Source organism: Haematobia irritans, chromosome 1 (assembly GCF_050003625.1).
Source record: "Haematobia irritans isolate KBUSLIRL chromosome 1, ASM5000362v1, whole genome shotgun sequence".
Classification (NCBI taxonomy): Eukaryota; Metazoa; Arthropoda; class Insecta; order Diptera; family Muscidae; genus Haematobia; species Haematobia irritans.
Genome location: NC_134397.1, coordinates 105,531,806 through 105,553,400, shown reverse-complemented (window position 1 = coordinate 105,553,400; position 21,595 = coordinate 105,531,806). Strand labels below are relative to the sequence as shown.

The window sequence follows — 21,595 nt, the reverse complement described above, 5'->3', positions numbered from 1 at the left end:
AGATGATGTGGCGCTAGCAGTCAGGGGAAAATTCCCATCAACAGTTAGAGATATTATACAGAGAGCCCTCCGGATGACTGAGAAATGGGCGAAAGATAATGGTCTTGGGGTAAATCCTGCAAAGACAGAACTAGTCATGTACTGCAAAGATCGCAAAACTCCCACGGTTAGGCCCATTTCCTTAGGGGGTATTGAAATTCCATTTAGGGAGTGTGCAAAATACCTTGGCGTTATTTTGGACAGGAAGCTGAACTTTAAGCTTAATATTGAAGAAAGGGCGAGGAAAGCAACGGTAGCTTTATACTCGTGCAAAAAGGCAATAGGGAAAAAGTGGGGACTAAAACCTAAAATTGTACATTGGCTATACACGACAGTGGTTAGATCTATAATGCTATATGGTGTGTAGTCTGGTGGCCGGCACTTCACCAGCCGACAAGTTTAGACAAAGTGCTTGTGTATCTCAGGTGCATTCAGCAAGACAGGAACAAACTCCCTTAATGTCATACTGCATCTATTGCCTTTAGACATTTTGGCCAAACAGTCAGCAGCAACAACGGCTGTGCGGTTGCGCGAGCTATCGCTGTGGTCGGAAAAAAAGTTACGGTCACAGTTCGGTCCTCAAAATAATGCCAGATGTGCCTAACGTAGTGGATTACACTTTGGCGAGTCCACTTTTCGACAAAAAGTTTGAGACTCTAATTCCCAACAGTGAGGCGTGGTGTACACGGACCCCGGGGAATAAAAGATATATAGATTTCTACACTGATGGCTCCAAATTGGATGGCCAAGTGGGTTTCGGAGTATATTCTAAAGATCTGGAACTTCGAATAGCGAAAAGATTACCTGATCACTGTAGTGTTTTTCAGGCTGAAATATTAGCAATAAGAGAAGTGGTGAATTGGCTGAGAAGTAATGCTCCAAGCAATATTGGCATTAATATATACTCAGACAGTCAACCTGCAATAAAATACTTGGACTCTGTGTTCCTCAACTCGAAAACGGCCATCGACTGCCGCAAATCTCTCAATGAGATGGCTGAGCAGCACAATATTCACCTAATATGGGTGCCTGGCCACAGGAACATACCGGGGAACTCCGAAGCAGATGAGGGGAACTAGAATCTGTTGGTGTGCCTCTGGCTACCTGTATCTCAGGTGCATTCAGCAAGACAGGAACAAACTCCCTTAATGTCATACTGCATCTATTGCCTTTAGACATTTTGGCCAAACAGTCAGCAGCAACAACGGCTGTGCGGTTGCGCGATCTATCGCTGTGGTCGGAAAAAAGTTACGGTCACAGTTCGGTCCTCAAAATAATGCCAGATGTGCCTAACGTAGTGGATTACACTTTGGCGAGTCCACTTTTCGACAAAAAGTTTGAGACTCTAATTCCCAACAGTGAGGCGTGGTGTACACGGACCCCGGGGAATAAAAGATATATAGATTTCTACACTGATGGCTCCAAATTGGATGGCCAAGTGGGTTTCGGAGTATATTCTAAAGATCTGGAACTTCGAATAGCGAAAAGATTACCTGATCACTGTAGTGTTTTTCAGGCTGAAATATTAGCAATAAGAGAAGTGGTGAATTGGCTGAGAAGTAATGCTCCAAGCAATATTGGCATTAATATATACTCAGACAGTCAACCTGCAATAAAATACTTGGACTCTGTGTTCCTCAACTCGAAAACGGCCATCGACTGCCGCAAATCTCTCAATGAGATGGCTGAGCAGCACAATATTCACCTAATATGGGTGCCTGGCCACAGGAACATACCGGGGAACTCCGAAGCAGATGAGGGGAACTAGAATCTGTTGGTGTGCCTCTGGCTACCTGCAAGCTCTTACTGCGTGAGAAGGCTGTCATGATGGCAAATGTTCGATGGGAGAATTGTAAGGGTTGTAACGACACCAAGCAAAAATGGCCCCATTTAAACTTAAACCGCACACTAGATATTTTAGTGTTCTCGAGACGCCAGATTTCACTCCTGATATCTGCTATAACGGGTCGCTGCCTGATAGGCGATTTTGCAAAAACTATTGGTGCGAAGTATAATGACTATTGTATGAGCTGTGATGATGCGGAGGAAAAGGTATCAATAAAACACCTCTTGTGTGAGTGTCCTGCATTTTGTGTAAGGCGTAAGCAATTTTAGGGGCATATAGCTTCAGATTACTGGCGGACCTGGAAAACGTTAACTTAAACAGTCTGCTAATGTTTTTGGAACAATCTGGTTGGTTCAACAGAAGAAAGTAATCGAGAAGGTTCAACGGCTAAAACTAGAAGTGCCCATATGTAATAGGTACTTTTAGTTAATGTGGTATCACAATGGACTGAATAGTCTAAGTGAGCCTGAATCTTAATCGGGCTGCCACTTTAACCTAACCTAACCTAAAGGCAGTATACGCGGTGAATCCGGCATACATTGCTCAGGTGTTTGCAAAAAAGTTTATCACCAATCGGCAAAATGCTCAGGAATTGATCAATACTCCGTGATGATACTTGAATCGAACAATTTTTTGCGTTTCATGTGTGATGATTGTGTCCAATATATACATAATGTTGATCCGGTGTTAAAAGAAATTCAAGATACAGTGAATGTAAACAAAAACAATTTAATTGAATACAAATATGAATTCGAAGTGTCACTAAAACAAAACGAAGATGAAATCAAACAGTTACTATTGAATGACGGTATGATGAGAGACTGCAAAAACTAATAAAAACACAAGAAATGTGTGAAAACAATGTGAGAGGACTTAAAAAATTATATGGTTCAGTGGCAAATAGTGAAAATAACACAAAAGAGATGATGGAAGTTCTGCATGATAATAACAAAGCTGTAAACGATGTTAAAAAAGCGTTAGAAGAAACCAGTGAGAGAGTAAAGCCACGTGTTAGTGGAAATGTCAAAACAAAAAACATAATGCACTCAGAGACGGTAAAAAAGCGGTGCCAGATCTCAAGAAACAAGTGCCGGTAATAGTCAAACCAAGGGAAAACAAAAAACCCATAAAACGAAAGAGGGACTGAACAAAAAAGTTGATCCAGCGGACCAAAAATAACAAGTGTAGAAACCGGGAGTCGGGGTGCCATAATAATAAAAAGTGATAATGATGAAGAACGGAGTAAAATAAAAAATACAATTGAAAGGGCGAGAATTATGAAGTTAAGGTTGCAAATCCAATCGAGTTCTGCGTTAACATAACCGACATATCATTTAAATACTCAGAAGACGAATTGTATACTAAATTAATCAAGCAAAATAAAGTATTGGAAGATAAACAGTTTAAAATATGGAAAATATATGAAACAAAGCGAAATAATAAAACCATTTATAATGTCAAACTAAAAGTTAATGGCGAGAAGTATGAAGAAATAATGAAGGATTAAAAAATAAATGTTGGTTGGGAAAGATGCAGAGCCTTTGACGGAACCAGTATACAGCAGTGTTTCAAGTGTAAAGGCTATAATCACAAATCGAGTGAATGTACAAATCAGGAAACATGTCTGAAATGTCTGGGAAATCATAAAACAACTGAATGTGACAGAGGGCAACTAAATAAATATATTAACTGTACACGAGTAAATAAAAAACGAAATCTTAGATTAGGCGAAAACCATTACACCAACAGTAAAATGTGTGAAGTATATCTACATAAATTGTCAAAAAGAAACGATTGGGGTTATTGGAATAACAATTAAAGTCAATATGTGTAATGTACACAAATATTCAAGGATTAACTAATAATTTTAGCCAAGTGGAACTATTAACTACAGCAGAAAAACCTGAGTTTCCCATATTTTCTGAGACACATATAACACAAGATGTGGACAATAGTGAAATCAATTTAGATTGCTATAATCAAATCATAAGTTATTCAAACTCCAGTCGCACGGGGGGAGTTATTTTATATTATAAGCAAGAGTCGGCCGTAAACAAAATACTAGAAAATGTTGTAACATCAAAATATTGGATTCTGTACTGTTTAGCAGTAAGAGGAAATGTGAAATTAATAATAGGTGCAATATATAGATCACCAAGTGGTTCCGAGGTCGAATTCTGTGATAAGTTTCAAGAATCTCTCGAAAAACATTTGTGAACATAACTGTGATATTATTATTGCGGGTGATATAAATATAGACTGGCTAAAGAATAACACATACAGAAACAAACTAAAAAGTGCTATTTATGACAATAATTTGAACAAAATTGTAAATGAATATACATGAATATCTGATACGTCTAAGACACTTATTGATTACGTTCTTACGAACAGCCACAGAATAACTGCGAAAACGGACCCATCGAACATTATATCCGATCACGAAATGATTAGAATATACATAATAAGCGATACAATACCGAATAAACGTCCGCGGTACAAGGAATTTGAATATTTCAAATATGATCGAATTTTATTTTTAGAATCTTTGAGATCCGTTATGAGTGATACTTGGCATAGCGATGTGAATGCTTTGGCCCAAGACCTTGACAAAATATTCAGCTGTAATAAAAAAAGTTCAGGATTATAGATATATCCTTTCGCCCTGCCTGCCCGGTTGTGCCGGCGCTTAAAAACGCCAATGGCCAAATAATTGTTTAGGCGGCACTAAAGAAGCGCCTTGCCAAAAGAATGGTGTTCGCGGCACTCAAAAGCGCCAATGCGAAATGGAAATGAATACTATCAATTAGAGTAGAATACTGATTGATTTTTATTTAATTCTTTCGCTTTTTACACATAAATGTCTTAATCTATGATTTGGGTTGGACCTAGAGTCCACTCCATAACTTACCACTAATAATCTAAATATTGTTTACATTTGCTTGTCAGCACACGCTTCCGATGGTTCTTTTGCAATAATGTAACTTGAATTTATTGAGCTACTTAAGAACGGAATCAAATATCAAAAAGAATTCGGTCATAAAATTATGTTACTGACCAGCGCAACAAAACAAAACAAAAATGTACGCGAAAGAACCAAAACAAATGTATGTTGACAATATTTGGTAAATTACAATAAATGGTGATGGGCTCACTACACCCTCACCCTAAAGAAGAAACTATACAATTTGTTTTGAAGCAAAATAAAATAAATTGTATATTTATAATTATGTATATTAAATAGATAATTCTTATAAATATTATTTATTAGTTGTAATGTCATAGTTTGTTCTTAGAAGTATTTATCTCTTATAAAATATATATCTCTAATTTATATCTAATGTGAATATTTTTTTAATATGTTTTTGTGGAAAGTTTTAACATTGTCTTTCATTTTTATTTTGACATTTAAATTATCTATATCTATGATCTCATATGGACCGTGATATGGTGATTCGGTTTTTTTCTTGTTTTCTCTTTTTACTAATACAAAATCACCTATCTTTAAATCTATTCTGTTTGTATTGTTTAGAGAGTCTTGGCAACGTTTCTTCTTTACTTCTTCCAATAATTATCTAGCATTTTGTAATGACAATTTCATTCTTAACTTTAATTCTTTGGCATAGTTGTCAGTGTCATATATCTTATCTTTGTTCATTACCTTCTCTCCTGGTAATGTGGGTAATTTGCCGAAAAATAATTCGAATGGAGAATACCCTGTATCCACGTGTGGAGTAATATTATATGCAAATGCATAGTATGGTATCCATTCATTCCAATTGTCGTCTGTAACAAACGATAAGAAATACTCATTCAAAACTGTGTGGTTTCTTTCAACTGTGCCTAAAGTCTCGTGATGGTATTGAGTTGAAAATTTCTGCTCTATATTTAATAATGCACACATTTCTTTCATCAACTCATTCACAAATTCTGTACCCCTATCTGATTTCAAGACATTATATTTGCCGTACCTCAAAATTAAGTGTTCATTTAATGCTTTTGCTACTGACCTTGCTTCTTTGGTTACCATCGGCACCGCAATGATGTATTTGGTCAGCTCACATTGCATCGTCAGTATGTAGCGATAATTTTCTGATGGAGGAAGGGGACCAACTGTGTCGATTACGATTGTACTGAAACTGTCTGTCGGCGTGTCAGTTTTCATTAACGGTTCTTTTGTGTGTTTTATTTGCTTGTTTCTTTGGCATAAGTCACAAGTTGACACATATTTCTTTACCATTTTAGACATATTCTTCCATACATATTTTTGTTTTAATTTTAAAATTGTTTTTCAGACTCCAAAATGACCTCCGCATGGTGTATCGTGATATAATTTAATTAGTTCTAATTGTTCCGGAATACTTTTTATTTCTCGAGGTTTCTCATATAACAAAATATTGACGTCATAATTCTTCAAATAATTCTTCATTTTTTCTTTAAATTTCGCTAGCGTTATTACTTTAAATATTTCGTCACCTTTATCTAGTGCGAAAGTTTTAATATTCATTCTGCTTAACTCAGATTATAGCTTCTCCCAAAGATTACCTATGTAATAGGGATTATCACTACATCTTACGCGCGATTCGTTCATAGAATGATCATGATCAATTTTCAATTTCTTAGTCGACCTGTCTATAATAAATCTCAATTTTCTCGCGAGTTTAATATCTTTAATAGATGTACATTCCCAAACTTTGAGTTGGCCTGACTCATTATGAGAAGACATCAGTTTCTTCTTATTTTCATGCATGTTTCCTTCATTTGTGCACATGTTCCTTTTCATGCCTCGAGTTATCACCAGCGACTTCTTAATTGATTCGTCTATTTCTGGAGGTATCATTGATTTTAGTACATTGGAGTCTATTTGTATTCTCGAAAGTGCATCTGCATTCGTATTATTTGCACCTTTTCTATATATGATTTCAAAGTCATAATCAGATAATTCTAATCTCATTCTTGTTAACCTGGAGCTAGGATTTTTGTGTGAAAACAGAGCTACTAATGGGCGATGGTCTGTAACTACAATGAATTTACGACCATACAAATATGGGTGAAAAAATTGAATAGCCCAATGTATTCCTAATAATTCGTTTTCAATTACTGACTTGTTTCTTTCATGTTTATTCAGAGAACGACTCGCATATGATATTGGTAAGTCATTTCCAATTTCACCTTGTGAAAGTACTGCGCCTAGAGCAAAATCTGATGCATCTGTTGATACTACGAAATATATAGATCACCAAGTGGTTCCGAGGTCGAATTCTGTGATAAGTTTCAAGAATCTCTCGAAAAACATTTGTGAACATAACTGTGATATTATTATTGCGGGTGATATAAATATAGACTGGCTAAAGAATAACACATACAGAAACAAACTAAAAAGTGCTATTTATGACAATAATTTGAACAAAATTGTAAATGAATATACATGAATATCTGATACGTCTAAGACACTTATTGATTACGTTCTTACGAACAGCCACAGAATAACTGCGAAAACGGACCCATCGAACATTATATCCGATCACGAAATGATTAGAATATACATAATAAGCGATACAATACCGAATAAACGTCCGCGGTACAAGGAATTTGAATATTTCAAATATGATCGAATTTTATTTTTAGAATCTTTGAGATCCGTTATGAGTGATACTTGGCATAGCGATGTGAATGCTTTGGCCCAAGACCTTGACAAAATATTCAGCTGTAATAAAAAAAGTTCAGGATTATAGATATATCCTTTCGCCCTGCCTGCCCGGTTGTGCCGGCGCTTAAAAACGCCAATGGCCAAATAATTGTTTAGGCGGCACTAAAGAAGCGCCTTGCCAAAAGAATGGTGTTCGCGGCACTCAAAAGCGCCAATGCGAAATGGAAATGAATACTACCAATTAGAGTAGAATACTGATTGATTTTTATTTAATTCTTTCGCTTTTTACACATAAATGTCTTAATCTATGATTTGGGTTGGACCTAGAGTCCACTCCATAACTTACCACTAATAATCTAAATATTGTTTACATTTGCTTGTCAGCACACGCTTCCGATGGTTCTTTTGCAATAATGTAACTTGAATTTATTGAGCTACTTAAGAACGGAATCAAATATCAAAAAGAATTCGGTCATAAAATTATGTTACTGACCAGCGCAACAAAACAAAACAAAAATGTACGCGAAAGAACCAAAACAAATGTATGTTGACAATATTTGGTAAATTACAATAAATGGTGATGGGCTCACTACACCCTCACCCTAAAGAAGAAACTATACAATTTGTTTTGAAGCAAAATAAAATAAATTGTATATTTATAATTATGTATATTAAATAGATAATTCTTATAAATATTATTTATTAGTTGTAATGTCATAGTTTGTTCTTAGAAGTATTTATCTCTTATAAAATATATATCTCTAATTTATATCTAATGTGAATATTTTTTTAATATGTTTTTGTGGAAAGTTTTAACATTGTCTTTCATTTTTATTTTGACATTTAAATTATCTATATCTATGATCTCATATGGACCGTGATATGGTGATTCGGTTTTTTTCTTGTTTTCTCTTTTTACTAATACAAAATCACCTATCTTTAAATCTATTCTGTTTGTATTGTTTAGAGAGTCTTGGCAACGTTTCTTCTTTACTTCTTCCAATAATTATCTAGCATTTTGTAATGACAATTTCATTCTTAACTTTAATTCTTTGGCATAGTTGTCAGTGTCATATATCTTATTTTTTGTTCATTACCTTCTCTCCTGGTAATGTGGGTAATTTGCCGAAAAATAATTCGAATGGAGAATACCCTGTATCCACGTGTGGAGTAATATTATATGCAAATGCATAGTATGGTATCCATTCATTCCAATTGTCGTCTGTAACAAACGATAAGAAATACTCATTCAAAACTGTGTGGTTTCTTTCAACTGTGCCTAAAGTCTCGTGATGGTATGGAGTTGAAAATTTCTGCTCTATATTTAATAATGCACACATTTCTTTCATCAACTCATTCACAAATTCTGTACCCCTATCTGATTTCAAGACATTATATTTGCCGTACCTCAAAATTAAGTGTTCATTTAATGCTTTTGCTACTGACCTTGCTTCTTTGGTTACCATCGGCACCGCAATGATGTATTTGGTCAGCTCACATTGCATCGTCAGTATGTAGCGATAATTTTCTGATGGAGGAAGGGGACCAACTGTGTCGATTACGATTGTACTGAAACTGTCTGTCGGCGTGTCAGTTTTCATTAACGGTTCTTTTGTGTGTTTTATTTGCTTGTTTCTTTGGCATAAGTCACAAGTTGACACATATTTCTTTACCATTTTAGACATATTCTTCCATACATATTTTTGTTTTAATTTTAAAATTGTTTTTCAGACTCCAAAATGACCTCCGCATGGTGTATCGTGATATAATTTAATTAGTTCTAATTGTTCCGGAATACTTTTTATTTCTCGAGGTTTCTCATATAACAAAATATTGACGTCATAATTCTTCAAATAATTCTTCATTTTTTCTTTAAATTTCGCTAGCGTTATTACTTTAAATATTTCGTCACCTTTATCTAGTGCGAAAGTTTTAATATTCATTCTGCTTAACTCAGATTATAGCTTCTCCCAAAGATTACCTATGTAATAGGGATTATCACTACATCTTACGCGCGATTCGTTCATAGAATGATCATGATCATGTACATTCCCAAACTTTGAGTTGGCCTGACTCATTATGAGAAGACATCAGTTTCTTCTTATTTTCATGCATGTTTCCTTCATTTGTGCACATGTTCCTTTTCATGCCTCGAGTTATCACCAGCGACTTCTTAATTGATTCGTCTATTTCTGGAGGTATCATTGATTTTAGTACATTGGAGTCTATTTGTATTCTCGAAAGTGCATCTGCATTCGTATTATTTGCACCTTTTCTATATATGATTTCAAAGTCATAATCAGATAATTCTAATCTCATTCTTGTTAACCTGGAGCTAGGATTTTTGTGTGAAAACAGAGCTACTAATGGGCGATGGTCTGTAACTACAATGAATTTACGACCATACAAATATGGGTGAAAAAATTGAATAGCCCAATGTATTCCTAATAATTCGTTTTCAATTACTGACTTGTTTCTTTCATGTTTATTCAGAGAACGACTCGCATATGATATTGGTAAGTCATTTCCAATTTCACCTTGTGAAAGTACTGCGCCTAGAGCAAAATCTGATGCATCTGTTGATACTACGAAATATATAGATCACCAAGTGGTTCCGAGGTCGAATTCTGTGATAAGTTTCAAGAATCTCTCGAAAAACATTTGTGAACATAACTGTGATATTATTATTGCGGGTGATATAAATATAGACTGGCTAAAGAATAACACATACAGAAACAAACTAAAAAGTGCTATTTATGACAATAATTTGAACAAAATTGTAAATGAATATACATGAATATCTGATACGTCTAAGACACTTATTGATTACGTTCTTACGAACAGCCACAGAATAACTGCGAAAACGGACCCATCGAACATTATATCCGATCACGAAATGATTAGAATATACATAATAAGCGATACAATACCGAATAAACGTCCGCGGTACAAGGAATTTGAATATTTCAAATATGATCGAATTTTATTTTTAGAATCTTTGAGATCCGTTATGAGTGATACTTGGCATAGCGATGTGAATGCTTTGGCCCAAGACCTTGACAAAATATTCAGCTGTAATAAAAAAAGTTCAGGATTATAGATATATCCTTTCGCCCTGCCTGCCCGGTTGTGCCGGCGCTTAAAAACGCCAATGGCCAAATAATTGTTTAGGCGGCACTAAAGAAGCGCCTTGCCAAAAGAATGGTGTTCGCGGCACTCAAAAGCGCCAATGCGAAATGGAAATGAATACTACCAATTAGAGTAGAATACTGATTGATTTTTATTTAATTCTTTCGCTTTTTACACATAAATGTCTTAATCTATGATTTGGGTTGGACCTAGAGTCCACTCCATAACTTACCACTAATAATCTAAATATTGTTTACATTTGCTTGTCAGCACACGCTTCCGATGGTTCTTTTGCAATAATGTAACTTGAATTTATTGAGCTACTTAAGAACGGAATCAAATATCAAAAAGAATTCGGTCATAAAATTATGTTACTGACCAGCGCAACAAAACAAAACAAAAATGTACGCGAAAGAACCAAAACAAATGTATGTTGACAATATTTGGTAAATTACAATAAATGGTGATGGGCTCACTACACCCTCACCCTAAAGAAGAAACTATACAATTTGTTTTGAAGCAAAATAAAATAAATTGTATATTTATAATTATGTATATTAAATAGATAATTCTTATAAATATTATTTATTAGTTGTAATGTCATAGTTTGTTCTTAGAAGTATTTATCTCTTATAAAATATATATCTCTAATTTATATCTAATGTGAATATTTTTTTAATATGTTTTTGTGGAAAGTTTTAACATTGTCTTTCATTTTTATTTTGACATTTAAATTATCTATATCTATGATCTCATATGGACCGTGATATGGTGATTCGGTTTTTTTCTTGTTTTCTCTTTTTACTAATACAAAATCACCTATCTTTAAATCTATTCTGTTTGTATTGTTTAGAGAGTCTTGGCAACGTTTCTTCTTTACTTCTTCCAATAATTATCTAGCATTTTGTAATGACAATTTCATTCTTAACTTTAATTCTTTGGCATAGTTGTCAGTGTCATATATCTTATTTTTTGTTCATTACCTTCTCTCCTGGTAATGTGGGTAATTTGCCGAAAAATAATTCGAATGGAGAATACCCTGTATCCACGTGTGGAGTAATATTATATGCAAATGCATAGTATGGTATCCATTCATTCCAATTGTCGTCTGTAACAAACGATAAGAAATACTCATTCAAAACTGTGTGGTTTCTTTCAACTGTGCCTAAAGTCTCGTGATGGTATGGAGTTGAAAATTTCTGCTCTATATTTAATAATGCACACATTTCTTTCATCAACTCATTCACAAATTCTGTACCCCTATCTGATTTCAAGACATTATATTTGCCGTACCTCAAAATTAAGTGTTCATTTAATGCTTTTGCTACTGACCTTGCTTCTTTGGTTACCATCGGCACCGCAATGATGTATTTGGTCAGCTCACATTGCATCGTCAGTATGTAGCGATAATTTTCTGATGGAGGAAGGGGACCAACTGTGTCGATTACGATTGTACTGAAACTGTCTGTCGGCGTGTCAGTTTTCATTAACGGTTCTTTTGTGTGTTTTATTTGCTTGTTTCTTTGGCATAAGTCACAAGTTGACACATATTTCTTTACCATTTTAGACATATTCTTCCATACATATTTTTGTTTTAATTTTAAAATTGTTTTTCAGACTCCAAAATGACCTCCGCATGGTGTATCGTGATATAATTTAATTAGTTCTAATTGTTCCGGAATACTTTTTATTTCTCGAGGTTTCTCATATAACAAAATATTGACGTCATAATTCTTCAAATAATTCTTCATTTTTTCTTTAAATTTCGCTAGCGTTATTACTTTAAATATTTCGTCACCTTTATCTAGTGCGAAAGTTTTAATATTCATTCTGCTTAACTCAGATTATAGCTTCTCCCAAAGATTACCTATGTAATAGGGATTATCACTACATCTTACGCGCGATTCGTTCATAGAATGATCATGATCAATTTTCAATTTCTTAGTCGACCTGTCTATAATAAATCTCAATTTTCTCGCGAGTTTAATATCTTTAATAGATGTACATTCCCAAACTTTGAGTTGGCCTGACTCATTATGAGAAGACATCAGTTTCTTCTTATTTTCATGCATGTTTCCTTCATTTGTGCACATGTTCCTTTTCATGCCTCGAGTTATCACCAGCGACTTCTTAATTGATTCGTCTATTTCTGGAGGTATCATTGATTTTAGTACATTGGAGTCTATTTGTATTCTCGAAAGTGCATCTGCATTCGTATTATTTGCACCTTTTCTATATATGATTTCAAAGTCATAATCAGATAATTCTAATCTCATTCTTGTTAACCTGGAGCTAGGATTTTTGTGTGAAAACAGAGCTACTAATGGGCGATGGTCTGTAACTACAATGAATTTACGACCATACAAATATGGGTGAAAAAATTGAATAGCCCAATGTATTCCTAATAATTCGTTTTCAATTACTGACTTGTTTCTTTCATGTTTATTCAGAGAACGACTCGCATATGATATTGGTAAGTCATTTCCAATTTCACCTTGTGAAAGTACTGCGCCTAGAGCAAAATCTGATGCATCTGTTGATACTACGAAAGGTTTTTCAAAGTCGGGGTATTGCAAGATTGGTGGGGATATTAATTTATTCTTTAGAATGTTAAAAGCCTTTTGACATTGCTCAGTCCATTCAAAATGATTACCTTTCTTGAGCAACGAATTTAAACATGCTGCTATGTCAGCAAAATTCTTTATGAAACGTCTGTAGTAGTTACAGAATGCAACAAACCGTTTCAAATGCGTTTTTAGGGATAGGATATTTAGTTATAGCATCGAATTTTGATGGATCAGGTTTTATACCATTAGGTGTAATTAGATGACCGAGATAAACGACTTCTGGCTTCAGAAAACAACATTTACTTGGGTTGAGTTTTAAATTATATTGATTCAATCTATCTACGTAAATAAAAGCTTCGGATTCTAAACCAGATAAAGCTATAGTCAACATACGTTGAAAACTGTTGGATGATATTTTAAGACCAAAAGGTAACCGTGTAAACTGATAATGACCGTTCTGGGTAGAAAAGGCTGTCAATGGTCTGGAACTGTGGTCTAACTCAATCTGATGAAAAGAGGTAGTCATATCCAGGGTTTGCAAAATATTTCGCTCTGCCAAGTCTATCCAAAATGTCATCTAACCGAGATAAAGGAAATTTATCGTTAACAATTCTGTCATTGAGTTTCTCTCTACTACCAATCTCCATTTTTTTAAATCAGTTTGACCTTTCTTCGGAACTAGTAGCAATGGTGCATTGTAAGGGCTAACTGAGGGTTCAATTATGCCGCTATCCAAAAGCTTTGTTACTTGTGATTCTATTTCCTCTTTGTGAGTATGCGGTAATCTGTAATTTTTAATGTAAACCGGATTCTTGTCATGTAATTCTATCCTCTGTTTATAGAAGTTATTTGTGGTTAAGTTTTCATTTTCTAAGTGAAAAGTCGCTTGATATTTTCTCAAAATATCTGTAATCTCTCGCTTGTTATCCTCTTTTATACCATTCAAATCAATCTTTTCTAGTAACCGTTCAAAACGTTCTTCCGTATACTTATCTTCGTTACTGTAGGAGCCCACTGGTAAAACCTCGTAACTACTCAAGGGGACGGTTTCTATTCTCATATTCTCAATCAACATACTGGTGTCATTCGTATTTAATAGTTTAATATGCTTGTTCCCTCGTGCAGGGATGACTGCATTTGCTATAAAAACACCTTTCGTAATTTCTCTGTTTAGCACAACTGAGTCTTCCCTTAATTTCATATTTATAGGCAGTATTATTTCACTTCTATGCGGTATGATTATCTGGTTAATTTTAAAGGAACTATCGTGTATGGGTATTGTTATGTCTGCTCCATTAACATTAAATGATAGAACGTATTTGTCGTAATCAATAGTACATCTGTATTTGGAAAGAAAATCACGCCCTAGTAGTCCATCAGTATATATGGGTATATCGTCCGTAACCAGTTGGATATCCTGTTCTATAATCAGGTCTCCAAAACATATCTTGACATTGGTGGATCCCAAGGATTTGATTATCTCCTTTGAGATTCCTGTTAAATTGCAATAATCATCTGGATTCTCATCATAACTAGACAGAAATTTCTCTTTGCATATAGAAACGTCTGCTCCTGTGTCAATCAGAAATGTCAATGGATTATCTGTATCCAAAACATTCAGACGAACATAATTTCTGAGATTAGCTGATATATTGCATACTTTCTTATTCCTTAACAATCTTCCTCCGGAGGCAGAGATCTTAACATCTCCGGAATGCGTACGTTTCCCTGTTCCTGTACTTGATTTACATTTCGGTTTCGTCCTGGATGATCGTTAATATTTCTGTACCTATTACCGTTGTTACGATTCGTGTCGTAGTTGTATCTTCGACTGAAATTATTACCACTATAGTTATTCTTTGGATAAAAATTGTTGCTGTTGCGATTTCTATTGACATTGTCGTTTCTATCAAAACGTGTATTAGAGTTCCTGTTGTGTGAATCGCTATATCCGTTATTCCTACTGTGCCCTTGTCTATTCTTCCTGTAGTCGAAGCCATCTTTAATATTCCTGCCTCTAGCGGAACTACCGTACATAATGTTCTTTGGTATGTTTCTAGCGGCAGCCTTCTCAGCTAGTTCAAGTGCCTCGGCAAAGGTCGTTATTTTGCTAGCCTTTATCGTGTAAGCTAACTGCGTGTCTTGTAAACCACCTAAAAATGTATTTAGGGCTAAATGATTGCTGGCTGCAACTATCGCATGTCTACTTTGTTCGCCGACCTCAGATATCTGAATCTCATTCAAGTCGGATATGAGATCTTCAATCTTAGAGGCAAAACCAGAGACATTGTTGCCTCTTTGTGCTAACTCGCTAAGCACCGTGTTGGCCTTCTTCAACGGCTTATACGCTCTCTTCAATCCGTCAATTAGTTCCTCTACCGTATGTGGAATACCTGTCTGCTTCACGCGGTTCTGAACCTTTACATCTAGCTTGGAATTAAAAATAAATTGAAAGAAAAAACTCTTCTTCTCTGCACTGATGGTTTGATTTACCAACTCCAGACAGGCAGCGAAGTTATGTAAATCTTCTCTCTTACCGGAGAAAGTCGGTATTAAATTAGAAACCGCAGCTAATTCAGAAGTGTCCATCGCCATGTTTAAACTTTGGACAATTCGTCGCTTACTATGCTGGCCCAATATGTCCAATGACTCGGCCTTAAGGGTTTTAAAATTGTCTATGTAATTTTTAATGTTACCTGTCTTATCGGAAGCTATTAATTCCTCAAATTCTTTTTGTAAATTGCCTACCTCCTTTATCTTTGCATCTACTGTTCCCTGTGAATAAGGATGACTTAATGATTTTTTCGCGTTTGCTACCAAGGTCTCTAAACAACCAATAATCTTATCCATTTGAAAAAAAAAAGAAAGTTCATTTAATTGTTCATTCAAAATAACTAACGATCCTGGCAGGATCGCCATGTAATAAAAAAAAGTTCAGGATTATAGATATATCCTTTCGCCCTGCCTGCCCGGTTGTGCCGGCGCTTAAAAACGCCAATGGCCAAATAATTGTTTAGGCGGCACTAAAGAAGCGCCTTGCCAAAAGAATGGTGTTCGCGGCACTCAAAAGCGCCAATGCGAAATGGAAATGAATACTACCAATTAGAGTAGAATACTGATTGATTTTTATTTAATTCTTTCGTTTTTTATACAAAAATGTCTTAATCTATGATTTGGGTTGGACCTAGAGTCCACTCCATAACTTACCACTAATAATCTAAATATTGTTTACATTTGCTTGTCAGCATACGCTTGCGATGGTTCTGTTGCAATAATGTAACTTGAATTTATTGAGCTACTTAAGAACGGAATCAAATATCAAAAAAAATTCGGTCATAAAATTATGTTACTGACCAGCGCAACAAAACAAAACAAAAATGTACGCGAAAGAACCAAAACAAATGTATGTTGACAATATTTGGTAAATTACAATAAATGGTGATGGGCTCACTACACCCTCACCCTAAAGAAGAAACTATACAATTTGTTTTGAAGCAAAATAAAATAAATTGTATATTTATAATTATGTATATTAAATAGATAATTCTTATAAATATTATTTATTAGTTGTAATGTCATAGTTTGTTCTTAGAAGTATTTATCTCTTATAAAATATATATCTCTAATTTATATCTAATGTGAATATTTTTTTAATATGTTTTTGTGGAAAGTTTTAACATTGTCTTTCATTTTTATTTTGACATTTAAATTATCTATATCTATGATCTCATATGGACCGTGATATGGTGATTCGGTTTTTTTCTTGTTTTCTCTTTTTACTAATACAAAATCACCTATCTTTAAATCTATTCTGTTTGTATTGTTTAGAGAGTCTTGGCAACGTTTCTTCTTTACTTCTTCCAATAATTATCTAGCATTTTGTAATGACAATTTCATTCTTAACTTTAATTCTTTGGCATAGTTGTCAGTGTCATATATCTTATTTTTTGTTCATTACCTTCTCTCCTGGTAATGTGGGTAATTTGCCGAAAAATAATTCGAATGGAGAATACCCTGTATCCACGTGTGGAGTAATATTATATGCAAATGCATAGTATGGTATCCATTCATTCCAATTGTCGTCTGTAACAAACGATAAGAAATACTCATTCAAAACTGTGTGGTTTCTTTCAACTGTGCCTAAAGTCTCGTGATGGTATGGAGTTGAAAATTTCTGCTCTATATTTAATAATGCACACATTTCTTTCATCAACTCATTCACAAATTCTGTACCCCTATCTGATTTCAAGACATTATATTTGCCGTACCTCAAAATTAAGTGTTCATTTAATGCTTTTGCTACTGACCTTGCTTCTTTGGTTACCATCGGCACCGCAATGATGTATTTGGTCAGCTCACATTGCATCGTCAGTATGTAGCGATAATTTTCTGATGGAGGAAGGGGACCAACTGTGTCGATTACGATTGTACTGAAACTGTCTGTCGGCGTGTCAGTTTTCATTAACGGTTCTTTTGTGTGTTTTATTTGCTTGTTTCTTTGGCATAAGTCACAAGTTGACACATATTTCTTTACCATTTTAGACATATTCTTCCATACATATTTTTGTTTTAATTTTAAAATTGTTTTTCAGACTCCAAAATGACCTCCGCATGGTGTATCGTGATATAATTTAATTAGTTCTAATTGTTCCGGAATACTTTTTATTTCTCGAGGTTTCTCATATAACAAAATATTGACGTCATAATTCTTCAAATAATTCTTCATTTTTTCTTTAAATTTCGCTAGCGTTATTACTTTAAATATTTCGTCACCTTTATCTAGTGCGAAAGTTTTAATATTCATTCTGCTTAACTCAGATTATAGCTTCTCCCAAAGATTACCTATGTAATAGGGATTATCACTACATCTTACGCGCGATTCGTTCATAGAATGATCATGATCAATTTTCAATTTCTTAGTCGACCTGTCTATAATAAATCTCAATTTTCTCGCGAGTTTAATATCTTTAATAGATGTACATTCCCAAACTTTGAGTTGGCCTGACTCATTATGAGAAGACATCAGTTTCTTCTTATTTTCATGCATGTTTCCTTCATTTGTGCACATGTTCCTTTTCATGCCTCGAGTTATCACCAGCGACTTCTTAATTGATTCGTCTATTTCTGGAGGTATCATTGATTTTAGTACATTGGAGTCTATTTGTATTCTCGAAAGTGCATCTGCATTCGTATTATTTGCACCTTTTCTATATATGATTTCAAAGTCATAATCAGATAATTCTAATCTCATTCTTGTTAACCTGGAGCTAGGATTTTTGTGTGAAAACAGAGCTACTAATGGGCGATGGTCTGTAACTACAATGAATTTACGACCATACAAATATGGGTGAAAAAATTGAATAGCCCAATGTATTCCTAATAATTCGTTTTCAATTACTGACTTGTTTCTTTCATGTTTATTCAGAGAACGACTCGCATATGATATTGGTAAGTCATTTCCAATTTCACCTTGTGAAAGTACTGCGCCTAGAGCAAAATCTGATGCATCTGTTGATACTACGAAAGGTTTTTCAAAGTCGGGGTATTGCAAGATTGGTGGGGATATTAATTTATTCTTTAGAATGTTAAAAGCCTTTTGACATTGCTCAGTCCATTCAAAATGATTACCTTTCTTGAGCAACGAATTTAAACATGCTGCTATGTCAGCAAAATTCTTTATGAAACGTCTGTAGTAGTTACAGAATGCAACAAACCGTTTCAAATGCGTTTTTAGGGATAGGATATTTAGTTATAGCATCGAATTTTGATGGATCAGGTTTTATACCATTAGGTGTAATTAGATGACCGAGATAAACGACTTCTGGCTTCAGAAAACAACATTTACTTGGGTTGAGTTTTAAATTATATTGATTCAATCTATCTACGTAAATAAAAGCTTCGGATTCTAAACCAGATAAAGCTATAGTCAACATACGTTGAAAACTGTTGGATGATATTTTAAGACCAAAAGGTAACCGTGTAAACTGATAATGACCGTTCTGGGTAGAAAAGGCTGTCAATGGTCTGGAACTGTGGTCTAACTCAATCTGATGAAAAGAGGTAGTCATATCCAGGGTTTGCAAAATATTTCGCTCTGCCAAGTCTATCCAAAATGTCATCTAACCGAGATAAAGGAAATTTATCGTTAACAATTCTGTCATTGAGTTTCTCTCTACTACCAATCTCCATTTTTTTAAATCAGTTTGACCTTTCTTCGGAACTAGTAGCAATGGTGCATTGTAAGGGCTAACTGAGGGTTCAATTATGCCGCTATCCAAAAGCTTTGTTACTTGTGATTCTATTTCCTCTTTGTGAGTATGCGGTAATCTGTAATTTTTAATGTAAACCGGATTCTTGTCATGTAATTCTATCCTCTGTTTATAGAAGTTATTTGTGGTTAAGTTTTCATTTTCTAAGTGAAAAGTCGCTTGATATTTTCTCAAAATATCTGTAATCTCTCGCTTGTTATCCTCTTTTATACCATTCAAATCAATCTTTTCTAGTAACCGTTCAAAACGTTCTTCCGTATACTTATCTTCGTTACTGTAGGAGCCCACTGGTAAAACCTCGTAACTACTCAAGGGGACGGTTTCTATTCTCATATTCTCAATCAACATACTGGTGTCATTCGTATTTAATAGTTTAATATGCTTGTTCCCTCGTGCAGGGATGACTGCATTTGCTATAAAAACACCTTTCGTAATTTCTCTGTTTAGCACAACTGAGTCTTCCCTTAATTTCATATTTATAGGCAGTATTATTTCACTTCTATGCGGTATGATTATCTGGTTAATTTTAAAGGAACTATCGTGTATGGGTATTGTTATGTCTGCTCCATTAACATTAAATGATAGAACGTATTTGTCGTAATCAATAGTACATCTGTATTTGGAAAGAAAATCACGCCCTAGTAGTCCATCAGTATATATGGGTATATCGTCCGTAACCAGTTGGATATCCTGTTCTATAATCAGGTCTCCAAAACATATCTTGACATTGGTGGATCCCAAGGATTTGATTATCTCCTTTGAGATTCCTGTTAAATTGCAATAATCATCTGGATTCTCATCATAACTAGACAGAAATTTCTCTTTGCATATAGAAACGTCTGCTCCTGTGTCAATCAGAAATGTCAATGGATTATCTGTATCCAAAACATTCAGACGAACATAATTTCTGAGATTAGCTGATATATTGCATACTTTCTTATTCCTTAACAATCTTCCTCCGGAGGCAGAGATCTTAACATCTCCGGAATGCGTACGTTTCCCTGTTCCTGTACTTGATTTACATTTCGGTTTCGTCCTGGATGATCGTTAATATTTCTGTACCTATTACCGTTGTTACGATTCGTGTCGTAGTTGTATCTTCGACTGAAATTATTACCACTATAGTTATTCTTTGGATAAAAATTGTTGCTGTTGCGATTTCTATTGACATTGTCGTTTCTATCAAAACGTGTATTAGAGTTCCTGTTGTGTGAATCGCTATATCCGTTATTCCTACTGTGCCCTTGTCTATTCTTCCTGTAGTCGAAGCCATCTTTAATATTCCTGCCTCTAGCGGAACTACCGTACATAATGTTCTTTGGTATGTTTCTAGCGGCAGCCTTCTCAGCTAGTTCAAGTGCCTCGGCAAAGGTCGTTATTTTGCTAGCCTTTATCGTGTAAGCTAACTGCGTGTCTTGTAAACCACCTAAAAATGTATTTAGGGCTAAATGATTGCTGGCTGCAACTATCGCATGTCTACTTTGTTCGCCGACCTCAGATATCTGAATCTCATTCAAGTCGGATATGAGATCTTCAATCTTAGAGGCAAAACCAGAGACATTGTTGCCTCTTTGTGCTAACTCGCTAAGCACCGTGTTGGCCTTCTTCAACGGCTTATACGCTCTCTTCAATCCGTCAATTAGTTCCTCTACCGTATGTGGAATACCTGTCTGCTTCACGCGGTTCTGAACCTTTACATCTAGCTTGGAATTAAAAATAAATTGAAAGAAAAAACTCTTCTTCTCTGCACTGATGGTTTGATTTACCAACTCCAGACAGGCAGCGAAGTTATGTAAATCTTCTCTCTTACCGGAGAAAGTCGGTATTAAATTAGAAACCGCAGCTAATTCAGAAGTGTCCATCGCCATGTTTAAACTTTGGACAATTCGTCGCTTACTATGCTGGCCCAATATGTCCAATGACTCGGCCTTAAGGGTTTTAAAATTGTCTATGTAATTTTTAATGTTACCTGTCTTATCGGAAGCTATTAATTCCTCAAATTCTTTTTGTAAATTGCCTACCTCCTTTATCTTTGCATCTACTGTTCCCTGTGAATAAGGATGACTTAATGATTTTTTCGCGTTTGCTACCAAGG

General features: G+C 34.9%; 1 protein-coding gene across 2 annotated transcripts in view; it reads right to left on the bottom strand.

Moving 5' to 3' along the window:
• Positions 1–21,595, bottom strand: part of LOC142221562 (poly [ADP-ribose] polymerase-like) — a 130,144-nt gene that overhangs the window by 22,688 nt on the left and 85,861 nt on the right. Inside the window, exon 5 of one of the 2 annotated variants that reach the window (XM_075291311.1) lies at positions 17,123–17,314. The exons of the other annotated variant lie outside the window; for it this stretch is intronic. Coding sequence (XP_075147426.1) covers positions 17,299–17,314 — 16 coding nt within the window. The 3' untranslated portion in view covers positions 17,123–17,298. Of the gene's footprint in view, positions 1–17,122; positions 17,315–21,595 lie in introns of those variants that run through there. 2 annotated transcript variants of the gene reach the window in all.